Genomic DNA, 23,352 nt, shown 5'->3' with positions numbered 1-23,352 from the left:
AGAATGAGAAGAATACATTTTCACTGCTGTTTATAGAAAACATGCTCTTTGGCACAAGCTTCACAAAGACTAGCAGGAACAGAATCCCATGGAATTAAGTTTAAAGTCAGTCGTGGGTAGGTACCTAGGAACCCTTACAGGACTGTAAGCAGTTTCCAAACAGGCAAACAGGTCCTTGTATTTAAAATTGTACTTGTGAAAGGAATATATTAAAATCTGTAATATTAGAATGCAGTGTTTATTATAGAGGCAGAGACTTCCTAGGGAAGTTTCAGTGTTTTTTCTGCAATCCCAATACGGATATTGAGCCTGTAAAATCCTCAGACTCATTTTGAGTCCTTGGGTTTAAGTATTTATTAAAATTAAATTTGGATCTTTGTTTTTTCACCACCTTTAAGTCATTTTGCTTTCTGGGCCTAGAACTCATCTCTGTTATGAAACTGTGTGTTTTTTTTTTTAACTTAAACAGTAATTCTTAAATCAACGCCTGTTAGTGTGTTCTATGAGCAAGCGTTTTAAGGGTCTTTGAATGGTCAGTTCTGCTGTATAGACGGAGCAGGCTATTTATTATTTCCGAATTAGCTGGGAGTCCAGGACTGGTTACCACATGGGAGAGACCAGGTACAACCGCAAGTAACCCAACAAAACTAGAAAATGCAGAAGAAAGGGAAAAATAATATAAAATAGGGACAAATTTAGATCTTAATTTTTCTCCAAATATGAATCATGTATATGGCATATAATACTATGCAGGGAGTTAAAGTACAGACTTGGGGTAAAAAATGACTGAATTATCTGACTTTGGGCAAATTACTAAACCTCTCTGAGTGGCAGTTTCCAGCTTTGTAAATGGAGATAAGCCCTCCTACCAAGATTAAGATTTGATGGGAGGGTGAGATTACGTAATGCATGTGAAATGCTCAGGAGGATGGACACACGGCAAGCCTCATGAAATGTTATCCATCCATAGAATTCGGGATGGTGGGTAACCAGCATTTCATTGGTTGTCAATTTGATCTGAGAGAATTGTGGCATTTATTCAGTACTACCAGAAAAATTTGCCATTAGGCACCAGCAATTAAAGAGTGTCTTATTTTTCAACATTTTTGATTGGGCGGGTTTTTAAACAAAACCACTAACATGTTTCATAAGCACTTTCTCCTGTTTTGCTTTTGTACACCTGATCAATATTCATTTAGATGCCAGTGTGGCTTGTCACAGACAGCCGCTCAGAGGACAGCAAGGGTTCTGAGAATAAGAGGTACCTGCTGGACAGCCCTCCCATGGGTGGTGACGGGGTCCTCTACCTTAGTCACCCTGACATTGGATCAGGATGCCTGCTGAGCAAGGAGGCTGACCTGGAGTGGACAGAGTTGAAGTTGCTGGGGTTCACGTCCTAGTGGTGTACAAAATCTAACTCTCACAGTTCCCCGGATATCAGCATCGGGTCATGATACACAAAATAGAAACCGGCAAAATGACCTTCCCTTTAGAAAATGCTGAATAATCTGGTAAGCAGGCGTTTGGTTTGGTTTTGTCGATTCAGAGCTCCACCATCTTTTTTCTTACCTTTAGGCAAAGGTACATTGCTAATGTTCAGCAATAGCAAAGCAGGTATGTCTTCACTGAGGAGAAGCAAGGCTTTCTCCTAAGAAGAAAAAGGACATGCAACAAGAAAAGTAACATCACAAACAATCTTGAGTTTCCTTCAGTTTCTTGAGATTATCGATCTCTGGAAGGCCTCGAGGTGGATGGAAAAATATGGAGAGGTCAGAAATTGTAGCACGTGTGAGGTTTATTGTCCATCTTACCTCAAGACGTGCACGATCAGACCGAACAGGCCTCACATACAACAACCAGAGAAAGCCACAGTTGCTTTTTGCCCCCCCAACAAATAATGATGGCAAACTTAGTGATTTCCCTTAAGACCAGACACCCATTTAGCCTGAAGGACGCCTCCCCGTGAGCACAAAGGAAGAAGCTTGGCTTCCTAATGGGTGTAGTAGGGTGAGATGCAGGAGTCAATCCACTAACCATAAGAAATTGTTGAGTTCTATGTATAACAGGAAAGAAGCCGGACAGCCCCGTTTTCTTCTACTTGTTATTGGAATTTGTGCCTTCAGAAATCCATTCCTCTTGCCTCTGGGTTTTGGAACCACAGTGCAGACTGGGAGAAGCAGGAAAAGCACGGGGTTCCACATTGAGATAATGCAGATTGATTCCCAAGCGCCGCTGGCCACAGAGTTTCGTTCCTGGAGATTTCCTCCCTCCCCCGTTCTCCTCCCAGACAACGAAAGGGTGTGGCTGCCCCAAGTACAGCGCGCTCCTGGATTTCTCCACCATGCCTAGTAACTTCCAAGGAGAACTTGGGACCAGCGCTTAAACTCCCAGCCTCACGGTCCCTTATCTGTAAGGGACCAGCAGTTCTTCCTTTGCTCATTCACAAGGTGGGTGTGAGGATCCTTGAGAAAATGGATGCGGAAGAGCTGTGACAGGATAAGCTAAGTTTGAGTCAGGATTACCCTGCCAGCCATTCCCTCGGAGATGGCGCCTCGGGCCCACTGCCCTGGGTGGCACGCCGGGCCGGGCGCTGGGCTGGCAGGTAGAAGACGCAGTTGCTGGTACCAAGACACACCGGAAAGCCTGCATTACTTTTTGCTGCCTGGCTCCTCCTTGGTCAGAAGTTCCATCCCCTGCGATTACCACCTGCAGATTATTCGTGCCTTTCGTTCTGTTTGTTAAACCCGCCAGTGAAATTTGGTCACAAGTTTCTTCCTAGAACCTTCTACCCAGGGTTCAGTATTCTTTCCCATGCTTCTGAAGCACCCTGTGCCTTGGGTTGACGGTCATGGATTTGCATCTGTGGCTGACTATGACCCTCAGGGCCCTTGGTCCGTGCCGGGTGCATCTGCTTGTCCCCACCACGCCACCCCGCTCCATAGCAGGTGGGGTGATGTATGGGGAAAATTAAAGGCAAATTGGAAGGCTCCATGGAATCAAAAGGTTTTTTTCCTGGACAATGAAAAGTTGGCCATTCATTAGGGGCAAGCGTACACGTCTCACAGTGGCTGACAACGTGGGCTCTCTGGCCGAGGCTTTGCTGGCAGGAGCAAGTGGCTGCTCCCGGGCCTGTGTCTCAGTGTCCCCCTCTGTAAAACGAGGTGCTGTTGCTGCTCAGTAGGGCTGTTGTGAGAATGAAATGAGTCAATACCTGTGAAACATTCAGTGTGCAGCCAGATGCGCACCCAGCACACAGTCGGTGTTAACTGTGGGTAGAAAGCCAGGAAAGCAGACCCCCCCGCTCCAAAGGTAAACATTCAATTTTTACATCCTTTTCTGGGCATTGAATTTGCAATGAACCACTTCTTTATCTCTGTGTGTCTAGCCGAGTCTTCTGATTCCTCATCTGTAAGGTCTGCTTGTTGATTTCTCTAGTAATATCTACTGACTCATGATGGTTTGGGATTCAAGTCTTACCCCCTCACAGTCTCAAATTCTCTCTACTGTTAAATGAGGAAAATAGTAATGCCCACCACATGGGGCTGCTGAGTGTATCCAAAGAGCTAATGATTCCTAGAAAGTTCTTATCGGCCTGTTGGGCATTCAATAAATATCACCAGGACCACCCCTGTGATTTTGTTATTTCATTGGATGGGGAAGTATTTCGTGCTTTTGCGACAAGTCTTTGGAAGCATGGGACTTAATCCTAACAAAGCAACTAATTTACTCTATTTTTGAAAACAATTCCTGGTATGGAAACGAAAAGGGTTGCCGGGCCCATTTTGAACACCAACCAGCAATTCTTGGATGCCCGCGGGATGTCTGAGAATTGAGCTCAGTTCTGACCCTGTCTACCCAGAGGGAGCATCTGATTCCACAGGTCAAGTGCTCAGTCCCACGAGACCACCCTTCACTCCAGACTCAAGTGTTTCGAGCCTGGTTGTCACCTGTGCTTCTGACTGACTGGCTGTCAATCAGAGGTTCCCATGACCCCCCCTCCTTGGGTTCGACTAATTTGCTAGAACAGCTCATAAAACTTCCGAAGACCCGTTTACTCACGAGATTTCTGATTTATTAAAAAATATATTAAGGGTGTGAATCAACAGCCACATGAAGAGATACATAGGGCCAGGTCCTCAATGAAGCTCAAGGAGATGCTGTCCCTGTGGAATTCGGAGCTCATCAGTGGCAAAGTGTTCTGGATTCCCAGCCTGGAAGCTCTCTGAAAAAAAAAAAAAGGTGGGGAAGGAACAGTATTTTGGGGGCTTTATCAATGGTTCATGACATGGTCGCGATGGAGGAAGTCGTTGCCATGGGCAGTTGAGTCAACCTCAAGCTCCTCTCTGGACATCAGGGCAGGGACTGCAAGTGTCGATGGATCCTGTACCCACAGGTGGGCTTCATTGGCAAGCAGCTCAGATCCCTGGGTGCTTTCCTTAAGTTACTTCATTAACATAACAAAAGACACCTCCATAATACTCAGGGCTCAGGAAAGGTGAAGGATTCCGGGAGCCTTGTGCCAGAAATGGGGACGAAGACCAAGTATTTCTTTATGATAGACCACAGTATCACAGGAGACCCCCGTCTCTGTTTGCACTGTTTCAGACATTCCTGCAAATGCTCGGCGTGGTGGGCGTGGCAGTGGCGGTGATTCCCTGGGTTGGGATACCTCTGGTGGCCCTCGGCATCATTTTCTTCGTTCTTCGGAGCTATTTCTTACAGACATCGAGAGACATCAAACGCCTGGAATCTACCAGTGAGTACCCATGAGGCTTGCGGGCTGGGGGGGCAAAGCAGGCTCGCTTCCATCCACGCCACGCTGAAGGGCACTCCTGAAATTCTGCCGACTGCTGTGCAGCGGGTCTCACCGAGTGAGCGTTCGGTAACCGAACGTTAAAACCACTGGTAGTCGGCGTGGCCTTTAAGGCAGGCAGGTTAGTGTCCTGCTAGGTGCTGCCTTCAGGGAAGCCCACGAGGAAGGAAGAGGGGATGCACGTGGCATCATAATCACAGGACTGTGAGCAGCAGGAGGACAGGGACCATGTCTGTCCTCATCACGACAGGCTTCCCAGTGCAGAGCAGGAAGGCAGTAAATGCTTTTCTCAGTGAAGTATTTCCCCATACTTGAACTGAGATAGGTGGGCATTCCACCCCCCTGAGTTTACTGGAAACGACTAAGGAAAGGGAGAGACGAGGGAGAGGAACCCAGGCCTCAGGAAGCACACTCAGATGTCAGAAGCGAGTATGTGGAAAATACATCACTTCCACATACTCCAGGCATGGCCAAGAAGTCGTGGTTGTTAAACATTTGGAAAAGATACACGCTGTCTTTTTCAGTTTTGCTCTTTATTGTCACCACCATTTGGTGTAGCACCACACCGAGGTGTTCTTTCCTCCTGGGCTGTTTGTATAAACGGATGCCGAAAATAATTCCCATTGGAGGCACCAGGAGAAGGGTCAGTTCTGTCTTTTACTCTCATCAGGTTCCTAGTTTTAGAATAATGGGGAAAAGAAAGCATTTTCCCCCCAAAGGTCCCTAGTCAGGAAAGAGCCCCAAGGCTGAGTAGGTAGGTGGTCAAGGAGCCCGCAGCCCAGCCCCCCACACCGGTGTCACATGTCCCACATGGGCTCCTCCTCCATCCCTGCCTGGAGAGCCATGGGTACTACGTAGGCATAGCAAACCACCAGCCCCACGACTAGGCACCCACTCGTGTACGTCAGTACTGAGCAGTCCAATACACAGACAGACACTCGGATGCCGGGCTAAAGAACCAGGCCCTGAAGTTAGGTTTGAGGTTTTTCCCGATTCTTTTTCCCTGCAGCCTGCTGTAAGATATGCGATCGCACCTCCCCCGCACACCCAGGTTTTACTGACAGGTCTCCCCTAGGAGATGCCAAGGACACAAACAGCTACATGAGTGCTTGCTGTCAATGAGACACAAATTACTGGTCACCCCAGACAGAGGGCCCAGGCTCACAGCCTCCTCTGCAGCAGGCAGCCTACTGGCTCCCCGGTGCAGGGGCCAGACCCCAGCACCCACCCACAAGCTGCCCTCAGAGGAGATGGCAAGGAAGCGAATGGCCAGCCACGGGGCATCAGGATGCAAACTTAACATGACATGACTCAAAAGAGAATGGCCACCAAAACCATAGCCAGATTCTGAAAGGGTGATATCGTTGCCACATGACGTTGTGACCTCCAAACGCAGGCCAAGTGTCCAGCAGGGCAGTTACAAAAACGTCGACAGGCTTCCTTAGCTGAAACTAAGAGAATTCAAAGAGGTTTTGGCTGCGCAGGTGCTGTGGACACAAGGGGAGCGTGATACCCAGCTGTGCAGTGACCCTACAGGGACCAGTGTGCACCAGCAGGCACCGGTACAGTTACAAGCACGCAGAGACACAGCAGATGGGCCATCTGTCTTATCTACCGTGCATCTGGCCTGTAGATACGAAGGGAAGCCCTGTTTGAGGAGGTCCTCGATGAAGGGGCTAGCGCAGGGAGAATTTAGTGATCCAAAGTGAGCTGCGATGACAGTCTGGTCAAAGATAGGCTTAGAGAGCAGCTTTTGTCGTCAGGCTGGTAAAGTGTGGTGTGGCCAGGGCCTTGAGGGTTGACGTGGAGGGTCTTTTCCAGAAGGGGCGGAGTCCTTCTTACCCGGCAGCCTGCTGGGATGCTCTGGCTGAGGTGCTGTGTTTTGGGACCCGCGACCCCAGGGCACAGGGGTGACTTGCTCTGTCCTTGGCCTTTCTCTGTCTCCCCAGCACGGAGCCCGGTGTTTTCGCACTTATCGTCCTCTCTCCAGGGGCTCTGGACCATCCGGGCCTACAAAACTGAAGAGCGCTTTCAGGAGCTGTTTGATGCCCACCAGGATTTGCATTCAGGTCCGTCCGCCTCTGGAACCCGTTTCAAAGCAGGGGATGTGCTGCTTCCTGAGGCTCGGCCTTCCTCTCAGGCGGCCTTGGGGGCTAGCCCTTCCCTCTGCCACCCCCTCAGGCCAGCCCCACTCCCTGTCTCTGCACCTCCTCGCCTCCCCTGGCCCCTGGCATGACTTCTGCCTGCCTCCCCTCTGCATGCCCCTCTTCCCCAATCACACCACTGCCTTCCTCCCCCTGACCAGCTTGCATTGTCCTTCCATCACCAGGCCCTGTCACTTTCTGTCCCTTTGGGGCAGGAGTAAGCAAAATTTGTGTGTGTGTGTGAAGAGCCAGAGAGTAAATATTTTAGACTGTGTGGGCCGTATTGGCACTGTTGCAACTACCCAGCTTCGCCATTGTAGCCCATACGTAGATAAAGATAATACATCAGCAAATGGCTATGGCTGTGTTCTAATAAAACTTTATTTACAAAAGCAGGTGGCAGACTGTTTTTGGCCCACAGGCCATAGTTTGCCGACTCTTTTTGCAGAGCATGCATGGTGGCAGCAGTGACCGAGAAAATCCGTTCCATAACTATCAGATTTGCCATTGACATCTAGTATTACCAGTATTAGTGAAGCTTCTTTCTATGCAGAAATTTTAGAATTCTCTCAAAGTCCTTAAAATCCTGGCTCATCTTTCCAATCTGTGTCCTATTTTGGAGATAAAATGGCCCTTCAACAGCTAATACTGATTCCTCAGTACATTGCCCTTAGCTTTCTGGAACCTTCCATGTCCGTGGGTCTGCCACTTTGCGGTCCTCCTTTGTGTACGCATCTTCTGTAGCTCGACGGAGCAAAGCGCTTCCCCCTTGTGTGACGAAGTTTTTTCCATTGTATTTTTTCCATTGTGCCCACTGTGGTTCACACATCCAGAGGCTTGGTTCTTGTTTTTGACCACGTCCCGATGGTTCGCCGTGCGTCTGGATGCCATCTGTGCCATCTTTGTCATTGTCGTTGCCTTTGGGTCCCTGATTCTGGCAAAAAGTAAGTACGGATAGAAGTAGCTAGTCGTGGTGGGATTACAGCGTGGATTTACAAGTGTTACATTCTCTTGCCACCTTGTCTAATGTTGTGGACTGTTGGGTCCTCCTGAGTTTGCATTGAAGTGTTTGCTGGGGGTCAGGTTAGGTGTGATTCTGCAGTGTGGCCCATGTGGAGGATCACTTGGGTCTGGGTGGGTTTCTTTGATCTTTCCATTTGAACGGGACAAGACCTGTGCAAATGTAGTGGGCTGCCCCTCCGAACATCTGGGACTGGCTGGTAGTTGTGAGGCGAGATCCAGGTTTACTGTTCAGCATCTCATCCTACTGAGGGCTTTAGGTTTCAGCTTTAGGACGACTTGGGTCTCTGGGTTGGCGGTGCCCGGTGCCCTGGGTGGCAGGAAGCACGTCAGCCTCACGGCCACATGGGTGCCCAAAGTGCAGCTGGTGGCATGCATGGCTTGAGTTCTCCACTCAAACTCTTCCATTTGACATGACCACGTGGTCACAGTATTTAATGATGAAATGAGGGCCCTAGTTTAGATGTGAGAGCTCTTTGTGCCCATGGCTTTGTTTTTAGGGGTTTCCAACTGCCATGGCCTTGGACCTCGTGAGTGAATCAACAGAGTGGTCCCTGAAACCTAATGAGGAAAGTCTTAAATTGTGACTTACTCACCATGTCACCCTACCACGTGTCCCTCAGTCCTGTTGGGATTCATAAACTCATTGAATAGCCTTTGTGAATTCATAGGGGGGTGGTTTTGTGTTTTATGGGGGGAGGGGTTTGTATCATGATCTCAATCAACAGGTAATAAGAGTACAGCCCTTACTGTTATTATATGCAAAGTGTTTCAGTATTTTCAAGGGGTTCCTCTCGGACAAGTGACAGAAGGAGCCAGACTGCGGGTTAACAATGCGACTGACTTTACCCACCCCCCTTCCCTTGCCTCGTTTAGCTTTGGATGCCGGGCAGGTGGGCCTTGCGCTGTCCTACACCCTCTCGCTGATGGGGATGTTCCAGTGGTGTGTCAGGCAGAGCACCGAAGTCGAGAATATGGTAACGTTTATCATAATGTCCTCAGCCTTTTCAAGTCCCCTCGCCATTCAATGGCATAAAAGCACTTCTTATGTAAAATATTAGAACTGTTATTTTTACATCGTAGCTAACCGAGTTTTTTAGATCCTCCTTCCATCTGTTTAAAGTTAATGTAAAATAAAATATATGCATCTTTTGCTCAGCCTTGTGTGTGCTATGTCAGCAGGTTTTATATTCATCACAAGCTGTCTTCAGATGTCATAAATGTCTCTGTGGGGGAGAGGCTCTGAAATTCTGGAGAGGATGCAAGCTCATTTCTTAGAAGCCTGTTTATTTTTGTTTCCTAATGGGTTATTCCTCTTTCCTGGTAAAAGAAAAATTCAGTATCTCCTGCCCCATCTTGGCATTTATTCTCGTCTCATTGAACCCCTGAATTTGCTGGTGTCCCATTTCTCTGGTGGGACAGGCTGCGTCTCAGAATTGTTAGTCAAAGGTGTGGCATCAGGCTTGTTCAGGGCAACTTAGTATGTGGGTGATCTCCTCTGGGGGACTTTTGCAACTTCTCCTAAAAAAGAGGAGACGATAAAAGTAAAATATTTTCGTTTTGTTCTTCTAATCAGGCAGAGAGTGACTACTAAAATGAAGTTTGATGACCATTCCATTTAATTCATCTAAAACAGGTGGTGCTTCTGTAGCATAAGTCACGGACTGGTGGCTGGAAGTATTCTTTTCTTTGACCAAATGTTCTTTGTTTTTCATTCGAGTGTGCAAAGTGGATGGATGACATGGTAGCATTCGTGTCTCCAGTTTTTTTCATTTTAATATAATGTTGAGGGAAGTAGAGGTGTCAAAAGATGATGAACAAGTTTGGAAATCATCCAAGCCTTCATCAAACTCCTCCTTCTCTCCTTAGGGATGTTAAGATGTGAGATATCCTTAGCCCACTGGGTCTGAGAACAGAACGGTTCCTTTGTGGTCTCTGAGCATCCGTTAACAATACCCTCCATCCCTCCCCTGTGTGATGCCACGTGTCTTTCAGATGATTTCGGTGGAGAGGGTGATGGAATACACAGACCTGGAGAAGGAGGCGCCTTGGGAATCTCTGAAACGCCCACCCCCGGCCTGGCCCCATGAAGGAGTGATTGTCTTTGACAACGTCAGCTTCACGTACAGTTTGGATGGGCCTCTGGTCCTGAAGCACCTGACGGCACTCATTAAAGCAAGAGAAAAGGTTTGTTCAAACCATCTTGCCTCTTTAAAATTTCAACCAAAGATTGAGCGGTGCCCCTGCTTCTAGGCTTCCTCGTATGCCAATTAGATTAGTGACTATAGGTAAAAGTTTCCTGGAAACTCACCATGAATGTGAACACCAACATTTCTTTCCACATGGTTTACACTGCCTTGTGCTAGGTGCTGAGCCCTGGGCCCCAGGGCTTCCCCTGAGATATTTGATCCAACATCTAATCATTCATTCCTAAGGTCTTGGAATGAATGGAGGGCCTGGAAGTCAACCCTGGCCCTCCAATATCTAGTTCCTATTGATTCTGAGTTCTTTGTACTTTTCGGATCCTTCTCCTCCTTCCTCTCCAGGGTGGCCTTCGATTCCAGCCCTCCTCTGTCCCTTGGCCTGTTCCATAGACCTGGCCTCCTCTAACCCGTCCCTTGACCCCTTACTGTCATTTCCCCGCCCTCCCAGCAGCAGACTGCTTCTTTCTGAAACACCCATCTGGCTGATCTGTATGGGCCCTCTGCGAGCTCCTGGCCTGGGGGAGCCACTGCTGGAAGGCCCCGGGTCCTCTCCAGCGGGGGCTGTGTGGTCAGCGAGCAGCACCAGGCAAGAGTCTGGAATTCATGACCCAGTCAGGACTCGGGAACCAGAGCCCCCCGCTGGAGGCAGTAAAGGCCCAGAGACTCACTCAGCATCCATTAAAGGAAACCCAAGGGCACCAGGGATGGTTCATGGGGGGGACTGGCCAAGAGGGGTGTGACCTGGCCCTGCCAGTATCTGAGCCACAGGTGTGGCTTCTCCTAAAGAAGTGGTTAAAGCGGAACAGACGAGGCTGCAGAGAGCTCTCTCCCACCTACCCCTTCGGCCTCAATTCGTAGTGAATGCTCATACCCCGAGTTCTAGTAGTGTATAGGTTCTCCCGAAGCGTCCAGTCCTCCTGGCTCCTGGACCTCGCAGCCCTCTCCTTCCAGTGTCGGGCTAGTGGATGCCCCCCTGTTTTCAGAGTCAATTCGAATGCATCTGCCTCTGAGAGACCCTCAACTCTACCACAGCACACTGTAGATTCTCTTAAGAGAGCGTTTATAGTACATGCGTGTTCATAGAAGGATTTGTCACAGTAGCCAAAAGTCGGAAGCAACCCAAGTGTCTATCAAGGATTTACATGAATAAACAAAATGTGGTAGATCCATGCGATGGAATATTATTCAGCCTTGAAAATGAAGGGAATTTTGACCCGTGGATGAACCCTAAGGACATTGTGCTGAGTGAAATAAGCCAGGCACAAAAGAACAAACGCTGTACGATTCTGCTTACATCAGCTTAGGAGAATAGTTAGGTTTGTAGAGACAGAAAGCAGACAGGTAGTTGCCAGGAGCTGGGAGGAGAGGCGGATGGGGAGCTCGTGTTTAACGGGTGTAGAGGGGCTTTTGTTTGTTTTTTTACAAGGCCGAAAGAATTCCGGAGACTGGTTGTTCAACAATCGGTTGTACAACTAATTCTCTCTCCCTTCCCCTCTCTAAAAATAAATAAATGGAGTCTTTAAAAAAAGTTTACGTCAGCAAACTTTATGTTCTGTGCATTTTACCACCATTGAGATGTAAAAGATAGCACTTATGCCATGCTTGGTCATTTGGGGTCTGAGCTCCCAGTACACTGAGGCTTCTGGAGGTCAGGGGCATCTTATCTTCAGCTGTGATCCCCAGGCAATGGCATTCCATGGGGCACACGGTGGGTGCCGAGGGACCGCTGGCTGGGAGGGTGAGTAATGCACAGGTGTGGGGCGACCTGCAGCCAAACAGACGCTCGAGACGGCTCCTGTAAACAACGCATTACCTAGATGTGTTAGACACTTTAAGAACTGCTCTTTTAAGCTCTCCCTCCACCACAGACCCATTTAGTGGACTATAGCCATAATTTAATGAATGATACCCTTGTGACATGAAAGAATCAGCGTTCAACTTAATGCCCTAATGATACCCAGGGAGCAGGGTTAGCGAGTCACGTGGCGCAAGCTGGCTCCTCATTATTTCCAGTTTTATTGTAGGTGGGGAAGAGGGTGAGGGTGCTGTGTCGGGAAAACGGTAACTGCAGCTGGTGGGGGGACCTTGTCGCTCGGAGCCGCGTCAGGGAGGTTTGCTCACTGGCAGACGATGGGCCCGTCGAGTTGCACAGGCCAGACATAATTCTGTTAATTTGCCCACCTCTTAAATTTCCCTCAGAACCCGACACTATGAATTATCTGAGAAACTCAGCCGTAGGACTCAGAAACTTAACAGGTTTGAATTCTTCAATCTGAAAAACAACCCCCAGGGCATTGGATTATCTGAGATTCTAAAATGCTCCAGGGAAAATGGAACCTGGAGACTGAGTTATAGTAACTCCAAGAACTTGACTTTGATTGGTGTCGAGGGCCAACTCGCTGCATCACCTTTAGCCCCATTTGTGCATTTGGAGAGTGTACCCAGCGGGTGTAGCCGTGGCGTGATTTCACTCTGCCCGTGAAGACCCCAGGTTTCATCTCCCCCACGCCCGTGCCAGTCCCATTATTCCGGGACACCCCTTCTGTCAGGCATTTATTTGGCTGTGAGAGGCTGTTGCAGGGGACGTGGGAATGTGTCAACACAGCAGAATGGTGCTTCATTAAACTCTTTCGCTTATTTCCTCTGCTGTCCAGATCCCTGGAAGTTGTAGTAAACAAGACAATCTAATAAGCTCTAAGCGGGATTCTAATTCACAGAAGAAATAGCAAGGGAAATAAAGAACCCAAATGAGGCAAATAGCACCCTAGGCCTTCCTGGTTAGATTCTAAACACTGGCTGCATTTTTCATTTAGATGATTTTGTGGTTGATTTGATCATTTTAGAGAGTACTGAGCCATTTCAAAGCATTTTCCAGCTCTAGAGGTAGATTGATTTTGGTTTATTATTATTTTTTTCTTGCTCAGAGCTATTACTTGGATAATACATTTTACAGATGTGTACTAGACCTTGCTATAATGTGCAAAAATATGAGTTTCCTACATTTGCTCCTTTTTTACATAATACTTTCTCAGAAACCCATCCCCTCACTCCCAGATGGTCCCACTTCCCATGCTGCCTTCTGCTTCCTTACTGCTCAGACTTGGCGCCAGAGCCCGCAGCCCCTCCATCCCCTGGGGCTTCTTAGAAATGCAGAATCGCAGAGCCACCCAGAGCTTACAGCTCAGAGTCCCGTTTGAAAGACCCTCCTGCCCCGTGAAAGTTGTAGCCCGTGATTTCTACGAAATGTCCTTTGGCAGTTTGCAGTTAAGCTCATGGACTGCCCCAACCCCTACAGACAGATAATGATGCTCTAGAAAGTTCTATGTCACCACCCTGCTGATGTATTTACTTGTATATTCTGCACATCGGGGGTTTACATTATAATCTAATTCTGCGTGGTTCCGACTTGATGCATTTATTTGCATCTTTGCAGTAGAGTCTGTCTTCAGCTCAGGCAGTTTTGTATCCTGCTGTCGGGCCTTCCCCACACCAGCCTCCTGCCGAGACCAGAGGTATTCCATGGTGGGCCGGGCTCCGCCTGGGCCTGAGGCATGGACGGCCAGGCAGAGCAGTATTACTTGAGGCGCTTTCAAAAATTAGCCTTCCTGCTGCAAGTGGGGCACTATGTGGAACATAGGGTGCTATTTCCTGGCTGCGATGTGCACCGGTAGCTGCAATTTTCTCCCCCAGCCCCGGGTATGGGTGCCTGTTCTCCCTGTTGACAGCCAGCCCACCCAACCTCAGGTACCCTCTCCGCTTGGAGCTGTCTGTTCTTTTGTCCCACCCACCACATTGCACTCACCCATGTCCACCTCATGCTTTCGCTGTCTGGCCATAGGATCCATGTGGTGGGCCATTTCCTTTAACCTGCACTCTTCCCCACTTTACTTCTTCTAGCTAAACAGAAGGGCACAAGGCGTCAGGCCATCCAAGTGACAAGGAGGCTGTGAGCAAGTGGACAAGAGGCAGGCACCCCTGGGTTTGCTTCCTGCCGCTTCTAAGCTCTGTTAGCTCAGGCCGGTTAATCAATCTTACTAAGCCCCTGTCTTCTCTCTTGCAAAATGGAAGGAATAGGACCTCACTTCTAGGGCTGTTGTACCACTTAAACAAGAAAAGGCCCACCAAGCACCTGCTGGCAGTGAGGCCAGTGCAGACAGAGCTGTCCTTATCACAGCGTGAACTGGGCGCCACCTCTTCCACTGACTGCCTCAGCCGCTGTCTGCACCCTGACGAGGAGGGGTTGGCCCTTTGCGGTCGCACTTGTGGTGACGGGATCCACCTGCCAAGCAAGTCTTTTCTGTCCGGTGCATTATGTACTTAGACAGTATGGTAGCAGGTTTTCCATAATCTCTCCAGCTGGAGGTAAAGTCCTCCACCCTCAGTGAAATGCCTCATTTGGGCAGGACACCACGGGTAGTACCTGTCCTGCAACGGGGGGCCTAATACAGATCCTGCTGTCAGCACACCCCATCCAGCAGAGAGGGAACAAGGTCGGACACAAACGGCTACCATGGCCCTGGCTGGTGTGGCTCAGTGGATTGAGTGTCGGCCTGCAAACCAGAATGGTCACCCATTTGAGTCCCAGTCAGGGCCTGTGTCTGGGTTGCAGGTAGGTCACCACCTGGGGGCATGTGAGAGGCAGCTGATCTATGTTTCTCTTCACACATTGATGTTTCTCTCCCTCTTTCTGCCTCCCTTCCCCTATCCCTGAAAATAAATTTAAAAATCATGAAAAAAAGAAATAGTCCCTACTCCTGAGTTTTAAAAAATTGCTGCAATGTAAGATAGAAGGAGGTCACAGTTTTTGTTGAACTTTGGAAGAAGATGAGATGACATCCGTTCGGGGACAGGCAGAATGTTCCCAAGAAATTGGGCCTTTGAGGTAGAATTTGTGCCATGTGGTCAGGATTTCAGTGGGTGGAAATGCACGTGAGAGCCATTCCAGGGAGTGGGACCAGCATTTGCAAAGGCCTGGTGCCCTGGTTCAGTGACAGAAGGACTAGGCACCTGCCGTCTTCAGGGAGATGGCCAGCCAGGTGTGTAACACCCATTTTCCCTTTTAATCCTCGCCACTACCTGGAAATCCCAAGGAAGCTGACTAAGGATGGAGTGGTTAGTTGGGACAGTTTGGTACAAAAGACTTCCTAGTGGCACAGACAAGCACAGAAGGGCCCTTAGGTAGTTCAGCCTGAGAAGTGAGGGCACATGGGCCGTAGTGGGAAGATGCAAGAGGCGGGAAGCTGTTATCTATTGTGCAGTCCTAGCAGGATGCGATGGGGAAAGTGGTTCCACTGTTTGAAACGACGCCAATGGTGATTAAACCCAAACTGTAGCACGCAGGTATGTGAATGCGCAGGGAAATGGGTAGGAGTGGAAATGGATGTCCTATTTCTGGAGGGTAGTGTGGCAGTACTTAATGGCCTCCTTTGAAAATGTTCACACCTGCTTTTCAGCAATTCCACATCTAAGAATGTATCTTAAGGAAATAATGGAGGTTGTTTGCCAAGGTTTAACTTGAGGATACTTAACACAGAGTTATTTATAATAATAAAGTATCTACAAATAGGGGATTTGAGGAATAAATGATCACATGCTGTACTATTATGTAGCCATTAAAATAAGTGGTATGAAATAGTAAACAAAAGCAGGTTAAAATAACATATTCGTATTAATCCCATTTTATTTAACTGTGTGCGCTAGTATCTTAAAGAACACACGCACACAAGCCCAGAAGGAAAATACATCAACATCTTAAGAATGGCTTTATCAGAGTGCTGCGGTTACTGCTAATATTCATTTCCTTTCCACTTTACTTGCAGTGAATGTGATCAAGAAAAGGGATGGTTTTATTTTGTTTGTTGTTCTTTTAATGGTCATGCAGCCTTGCACACAGGTGATGACCGGGCGTTATAATGAGGGAATTGGGGTCATGAAACATTGCGGAAGTAGAGTCTTCAGGGTCCTGCCGGCGTGGGAAAAAGCTAGAAATAAGGTGACCGTTTTGAGCCCATGAGCCTGGAAAAGAAGCTAGGAGATTAAAGTGGGGAAGTCAGGAGAAGGGCCTCTAGTTGTGAGCGGGGCTTTGGGTGTCGGTCACGTTGGATTAGACGTGTGAAGGGAGACTGAGGGGCAAACATCCGCCTCGCAGGTGTGGTTGTCAGAGACCAGTGTTGGCTCAGCTGGGAAAACACAAAGGGGCAGTTGCCTAGCAGCTAAAACAAGACTATCTCCTAGGCGTTTCTTTGGTGTGAATGAATGCACACTTACTGATGTCGGTGACATTCTCCATGGGCATTTGGCAAAACCCACTGGGGACCTGTGGCAGACTTGGGCTTAGTTTCTCTTTTCGCACCGTCCTCACCTGAGTTTGGTGCTCGGGGTCCTGTGGTCGTGAGCAGCGCAGTGTGCTCCCTGCCGTGTCTTGGCCGGTCACCACAAAACTACAGATGTTCCAGTTTGAACACATGGGGCAGCTCTGGTCACGCTGACAGGTAGCGCAGGGGCCTGTGCACATTCTCAGGGGCGTGGTTCCTTGTCTGTGAGTTGATTTTCCTACGAGAACACCAGGAATATTGGGTTGGCCCGAAGGTTCGTTTGGCTTAAAGTGGCTCCAGTAGCGCTTCGTAGTCTTTTACCTTCATTGGAAACAGTTTTGTTAGATTGTATTGTGACCACCATCATATCAGCATGTGTTAAAAAAATCTTATCAAAATTGGTGAATTTTTATGCAGCCATTTTAATATTGGAAAGGGAAGAGAGTACGCAATATTTTGGGCATATTGTGCTTTATTATTTCAAGGAAGGTGAAAATGCAACTGAAATGCAACAAAAAAACATATTTGTACAGTATATAGAGAGGTGCTGTGACTGATCAAATGGGTCAAAGGTGGTTCGTGAAGTTTCATCCTAGAAACTTCTCATTGGACGATGCTCCATGGTCTGGTAGATCAGTTGAAATTGATAGCGATCAAATCAACACATTAACTGAGAACAATCAACCATCATACCATGCAGGAGATAGCCGACACACTCAAAATATCCAGATCAATGAAATTATTGGTGAAAATGAAAATTGTGCCTTCTATTCTATGGAAGAAATTAAATGGACTTTTTGACCCACTCAATGCCCCAGAAAGCACCCAAGCTGTGCACGAACGCACCACCACCTACCTGTCCGCAGAGAATACAAACGAGGGCTCACCATAAGGTGCAGAAATGGCTACAAAGGTAATAAAATTAGCTGAAGCCATTTTTTCTTACCTTTAACCTCTATAAACTTGTTTTTTTGAGGAAAAAAAGTCACTCGCCTCCCCACACAGGTGTTATTCCTGAGAGCAGTCTCTTTGTGAACTTCCTTCTCGGAGTGGGCTTCTCAGGGAACCCGCCCAGGGACAGGAAGTGGGAACTTGGCTGAGGAGACAGACATAAGTTTGGGAAAGAAGGACGATGTCCTACCTTGGATGTTCTATTCAGTGAGGCTGGAGGCAGGTTCAGTTCCTCTGAGGGAGGGACGCACGCTGACCTTTGCAGTGTTGTAGCCTTAGAGGGAAATCAAAAAGAGCTTACCTACTGTTCCAGCAGCAGGTCAATGGCTGAGTCAATTCTGACATAGCCTTTAGACAGAATGCCTAATCAAGAAAAGGATGCATCAACATAGAAAAATTGTGGTTTAGTGAGAATGAGGAAACTCAACTCTATGGAAGAGGTTTGAACGTGGCCTAGAAAAGCCACCCTGGAGACAGGAAGGGAGCTCCCTGGGGTCTGATGAAAAGGAATGCCACCTAGCTTGATGGCCCCAATCAGCTAGTAATTTTGACATGGAAGCAGTGGTGAAGAAGAAAAAGCAAAATTAATACAGTCACAAAAGCAGAAATCATCAAGAGAGAGAGTTTGGTTATAGTGGTTCAGGGCCTAGATGCCAGAATTGGGGTCTTGGGTTCCAATCCCGGTGACACCATTTAAGAGTTGCAGGCAGGCTGACCTTTCTCAGGTGTGCAAAAGAGTGCCATGCGAGGCGTACTGCTCTCTGAAAGGTCCTGGTTGAAAGCCCTGCTGATGCTATCTTGGAATTGTTAATAATTTCATCTTTGAACATGTGTTTTGTTAAGGCTGATGGGATAATGGACCGTGTTTGGGCGCAGAGAAAACAGGAAGATATGTGTGTCCCTCATTGCTTGCTGCCTCACTTGCATATAGAAAAAGATAAATTCTGTTTTGAAATGCTATTACCGATTCTGCAGATTAAGCCTTACATCTTTGGAGGTATTCGAATGAGAAAATATATATAGTTCCCACCATGTCATCAGTGCTCAGAAAGGCTTGGTTCTTCTGTGTTGGAAGCGCTGAGTTTTAGAAATCTACTGAATTAATCCACCAACGAGTGAAAGCAGGTCGTATGCCCCCTCACTGATTCCAGACTCCTAATCGAGATCCCACCTCTTGGGAATTTTTCTCCCACCAGGGGATTTTCAGTTGGGCAAGCTCATTGGTTAAAAAAAAATAATTAAAAAAAGCCAGTTTCTGTGTACAGATGTACCAGGTTTTATGGTGCTGTTCCATTCCTGACCAGCATCTTACGTGCATTATATTGATGCTTTGATCTTACTGTCGGCGCACTTAATTTCCCTCTGCTTTAGTTTTAATAACTAGACTGACACTTGACACGTTTCTTTGCCAAGGAGAAATTTATAACTATGAATCGGTTTGCGAAATGCTCTTTGAACGGCTCAGATGAAAGGCCTCGTCTAAATAGCAGGCGTTATTTACATTGTTGTTGTTGTGGTTGATTCCATTATGTGTATTTGGGCTATTCACTGTCTTTTAAGACACCGAGAGCTACATTTTAGAAGTTTAAGATGTATCCTTTCAAGGCAGAACATAACCTGACTTTTAACATCCAGGAACGATTTAGTTTCTTTACCAGACAACGATTCCTCTGAAAAGCTCAAACTCTGGGAAAATGAACACTTGTTTATGTATAACACTTCTGACTTGACCTGTGGACATATCAGTAAAATTACCCAAGAAATTTCAAGGTTCACAATTCCCAGACACAGGAATGAAGCTGTTTTAAAAGCCGACTTCTCACTGACCACTTGCAAGGCTGCCAGCTCCTCACTACTAGGAGATTGACTCTCTTGTTTTTAACTTCTCTTTAGACAGAGTGAATTTTAACCAGGGGTGGTTCCCCCCCCCCCACCTTCCACCCCCTCCCCAGGGACATTTGTCAGCATCTGACACTCCTGGTCGTCACACTTTGGAGCAGGGTGCTGTTGGCATCTGGCAGATAGAACGCTGGGAGACTGGCAAACACAGTACCGTGCACAGAACAGCCCCGACAGATATACAACAAGCAGTTATCTGGCCCCAAACAGCGGCAGCGTCCAAGTTGAGAAACTCGGACTGCGCTGAGCAAAGAATGAACGTCCCTCACTCCTCTTCAGCAGCCGAGGTCGCTCCTAGGTCTGTGGCATCTTGTGTTTTCTTAGTCTCTCCTGCGTCTCTTTACAGGTTGGCATCGTGGGAAGAACAGGCGCTGGAAAGAGCTCCCTCATCTCAGCCCTTTTTAGATTGTCAGAACCCGAAGGTAAAATTTGGATTGATAAGATCTTGACAACCGAAATTGGACTTCACGATTTAAGGAAGAAAATGTCAATCATACCTCAGGTATGCAAGTCAGAGCATTCTCCCATGTTCTTTTCATAAGGGCACCCGAGTTTGATTGCTTTTAATTTTATTGCTTTTTAAAACCAAATTAAAGGGGTGAACCATGCCTCCCAGCAGAGCGGAGTTTGAACCACAGGTATTCTCAACAGGGATTTTGGTCCGATGCCAGGTGTTGTTTGTGTCTTCGTTCATTTGTTCTTGTTGGGTTGTGTGCGTGTGTGTGCACAAGAGAGAGAAAGAGAAGCGGATTTAATAACCTGCCTAGATAGATTTCTGAACTCAGACTTTCCCAAGTACCCAGGGTTATCTGCTGATGACCACAGGATTCTGAGAGCAAAATGGTAAATGGTTTGTGTAGCACTTGAGAGATTTCTATAGGAAAACATGGTTTTGAAGCGACTTAATGATGGAATGTTGCTGTTGGAAATGAAACTACCTTTTCATAGGCGGTTATCTCCCCAAAGGCTCTTTGGGGAAGCTGCGTGGCTTTGAGAATTTTGGAGTGCGTAGGTGCTTTGGGGAGACTTTCGGAACTCTCGCCATGGGTAAGGGACACAGACCAGGGAGGTAGCATAGAATAGTGAGGAAGGACACGAGACCAGGAATTCCATCTCTCTGCACCTTCTTTTTTCAAGGCCACTAGCAATACCAATGCCAAGAGCTATTATTGGGACAAAATAGGTAAGTGCGTGTAGACGGCTTCATGTGCCGTGATGATGGAGGGCTGAAGCGACCATCTCTTCCAGGGCTTTGATTTGATTTTCTTTTATTCTGCTGCTTATAGAAGTACGACTTTCACGGAGTGCTCTGGAGACTGGGTTAGAGGCACAAGAAGGTTTGTGCACTCAACATTAATTCAGAAAATATGGCCCTGGCCAGGTGGTTCAGTTGGTTGGAGTGTTGTTCTGTACACCAGAAAAGATTGCGGGTTCAATCCCTGGTTTCTCTCTCTCTCTCCTTCTTTCTCTCTTTCTAAAAATCAATAAAAATATCCTCGAGTGAGGATTAAAAAAATTCAGAAAATATTTGTGGAACAATTACCATCCTCCAGGTTATAGAGCCAAGGTCAACAGAGGACCTCTGACCACTGGCCCAAGCCCTCACCTCTTCCAGCCTGCCCTCTGCTTGGACACACACATTCAGCTCCAGACTTGCTCTTTTTTTTTTAATTTAGGGGTTTTTGTTTTGTTTTATGCTCTATCATCATCTGGCCATCAAGGGAAGCTGAGAAAAAACACACACCCTCTTGAGACAAGTAACATCTTGAGAGAAGATGAGGCAAGTGTGGCTATGACAATGCCGTTTATACGGAAGCACATAGGAGGACGTGGTGTCCAAAGACGAGGGGAATGGAGACTTGTATCTCATGACAGAGTACAGCGATTGCTCCCTACCACTGGCCTTTAAATTGGTTGGGATTGCTCTCAGTCATTTTGAAATTGTCTTATTCCTTCCAGAAGAGCAGTCAGATGCCAGCTCACACCCTTGAGGTTGACCAGTATTAAAAAAAACAACAACAACCAGAAAATAACAAGTGTCGGAAATTCTGTAGACAAATTGGAACCCTTGTGCGTGGCTGGTGGGAATGTAAAGTGCTACAGCCATGGTAGAAAGCCGGATGGAGGCTCCTCAAACGATTAAAAATAGACTTACCATCTGATCTGGCAATTCTGCTTCTGCGTGTAAAGCCCAAAGGATTGAAAGCAGGGTCTCGAAGAGATGGCTGTACGTCCATACCTTAGGACAGCAAAAATCAGCAGCGTCTCACAGCTCACGGATGGATGGACGGACAGACAAGATGTGGGCCATCCATCCATGCCGTGGGGTGAGATTCACCTTTGAGAAGGAGGGAAATTTGGGCACATGCGACAATACGGATGGGCCTCGAGGACATTATGATAAGTGAAATGAGCCGGTCACCAAGGAGCAGCACTGTGTGACTCCACTTCTCTGAGAGACATAGAGTAATCCAATTCATAGAGACAGGGAGGACTGTGGTGGCCAGGGGCTCGGAGGAGAAGGGGGCCGTTTGAGGTTACAGTTTTGGCTGTAACCTGCAGGTGGGAATGGCTCGGTGCCTGAGGGTGGTGACGGCTGTACCTGAGGGTGGTGACGGCCGTAAGGCACAGTGAGTGCATTTAACCCTTCCGAACTGTCCACTTCAAGGGTGAAGGTAGTGCATTGTATGTGTATGTTAGCAGAATTTTAAAAAGTTGTTTTAAAGATGTCCCTTTCGGGAAGAACGGAAAGAAATCTTCGCACATAAAATCCTCCTATTGAAAGAGTCCCCCTGGCTCTCAGATCCATGGCTCGGTGGTTACAGAGTAAGATATGAATTTGAATTCCCACGTTTTGTAGTTTGGTGGTACCCATCCCTGAAGTGGGCCAAAGAGATTTACTTAGCAGAAACAAAGGGCGCGTCCAGAAAGTGCTTTCATACCCTTGGATGAAAGGATCTAGAAACGTGTCTTGTGTTCTTTTTAACGTTGCTTCATAAGAAATGGTGTTAGCCTTGTATACATAAAAGAACTATGTAAATAAAGAAATAACGTTCGACGACTCTTGGCTCTTCCAGCGATGTTTTGGAAGCACATCTGAGCAACAACTAAATATACCTTGACATCACCCGGGTTTGGTTCTGTTCCATCGGTTCCCACCCTACTTTTGAGCGTGCTCTCTCTACGTTCTCCAGAGCCTGCGCTTACGCAACAGCGTGGAGCTTTGTATCCATGCAGATAACGATCGCCAACCATTGTAAACACAGAACCTTTTTTTTTTCCTTTTCACTTTATGTGCCTTTGGCTCCCAGGCGTAGTGTTTGTTGATTAAAGAGAGAGAGTCAGGAGAGACTACAATGTGTACAGGGTCCCAGAACATCACCCAGGAGACAGCCAGGGGTAGAAACTTCTAGAGCAGAGACCGAGCGTTGACACCATCCGTCTCTGCCTCCTTAGGAGCATGTGGCCTCAATAAAGCCTCGTGGCCTCCGAGGTTCCCCAGCCCTGGTAATTACTGCGGGCAGAGTTATCCTGAAGAGTGAACTGGATGAGAAAATGATAAGGGCCGTGCGCATGGCTCTTAGGGATCCTCAGTAAAGAGTAACTGTGGTTAGTAAGGACTGGGGGCACTGGCCTTTCGTTGCTATATAAGTAAAAACAGTAAAACATTCCAGATGGACTTTGCTCTTTAATTTCTACTTATGTTTTTGTGGTCCCGGGTGATTTTTTTCATTGATTATCTCTAACATAAACCAAGTTGTTTATACACATTTAAAGAATAAAGCCAAGAAAGAAAAAAATTACATAAAAATTTATATAAATTTAAAGAGTGGAGCCTAAATAAATAATAAATGAGGGAGAGAGAGGAGGAGAGAGGGAAGAAAAGGCATTGTAGGATAAGGAGAAATCTCCGACATCTGCCCCACAGGGAACAACAGGTCTGTCACTTGTTTTTGTCTTGTTTTCTGGCACCCCACCTGTCCTCCGCAGTCCCCCATAGGACCCCT

General features: G+C 47.4%; 1 protein-coding gene across 1 annotated transcript in view; it reads left to right on the top strand.

Moving 5' to 3' along the window:
• The window catches only part of ABCC4 (ATP binding cassette subfamily C member 4 (PEL blood group)), a 222,820-nt gene that overhangs the window by 168,003 nt on the left and 31,465 nt on the right, over positions 1-23,352 (top strand). The window contains exons 21-26 of the mRNA XM_037057558.1: positions 4,606-4,756; positions 6,763-6,882; positions 7,791-7,901; positions 8,854-8,954; positions 9,973-10,164; positions 19,692-19,847. Of these exons, the coding sequence (XP_036913453.1) occupies positions 4,606-4,756; positions 6,763-6,882; positions 7,791-7,901; positions 8,854-8,954; positions 9,973-10,164; positions 19,692-19,847 (831 nt within the window). The remainder of the gene's footprint in view (positions 1-4,605; positions 4,757-6,762; positions 6,883-7,790; positions 7,902-8,853; positions 8,955-9,972; positions 10,165-19,691; positions 19,848-23,352) is intronic.

This window comes from Sturnira hondurensis, unplaced genomic scaffold (genome assembly GCF_014824575.4).
Source record: "Sturnira hondurensis isolate 20B ecotype Veracruz unplaced genomic scaffold, ASM1482457v3 Scaffold0009719, whole genome shotgun sequence".
Lineage (NCBI taxonomy): Eukaryota > Metazoa > Chordata > Mammalia > Chiroptera > Phyllostomidae > Sturnira > Sturnira hondurensis.
Note: the sequence above shows the minus strand (reverse complement) of the source record. Positions and strands in the feature narration are given on the sequence as shown.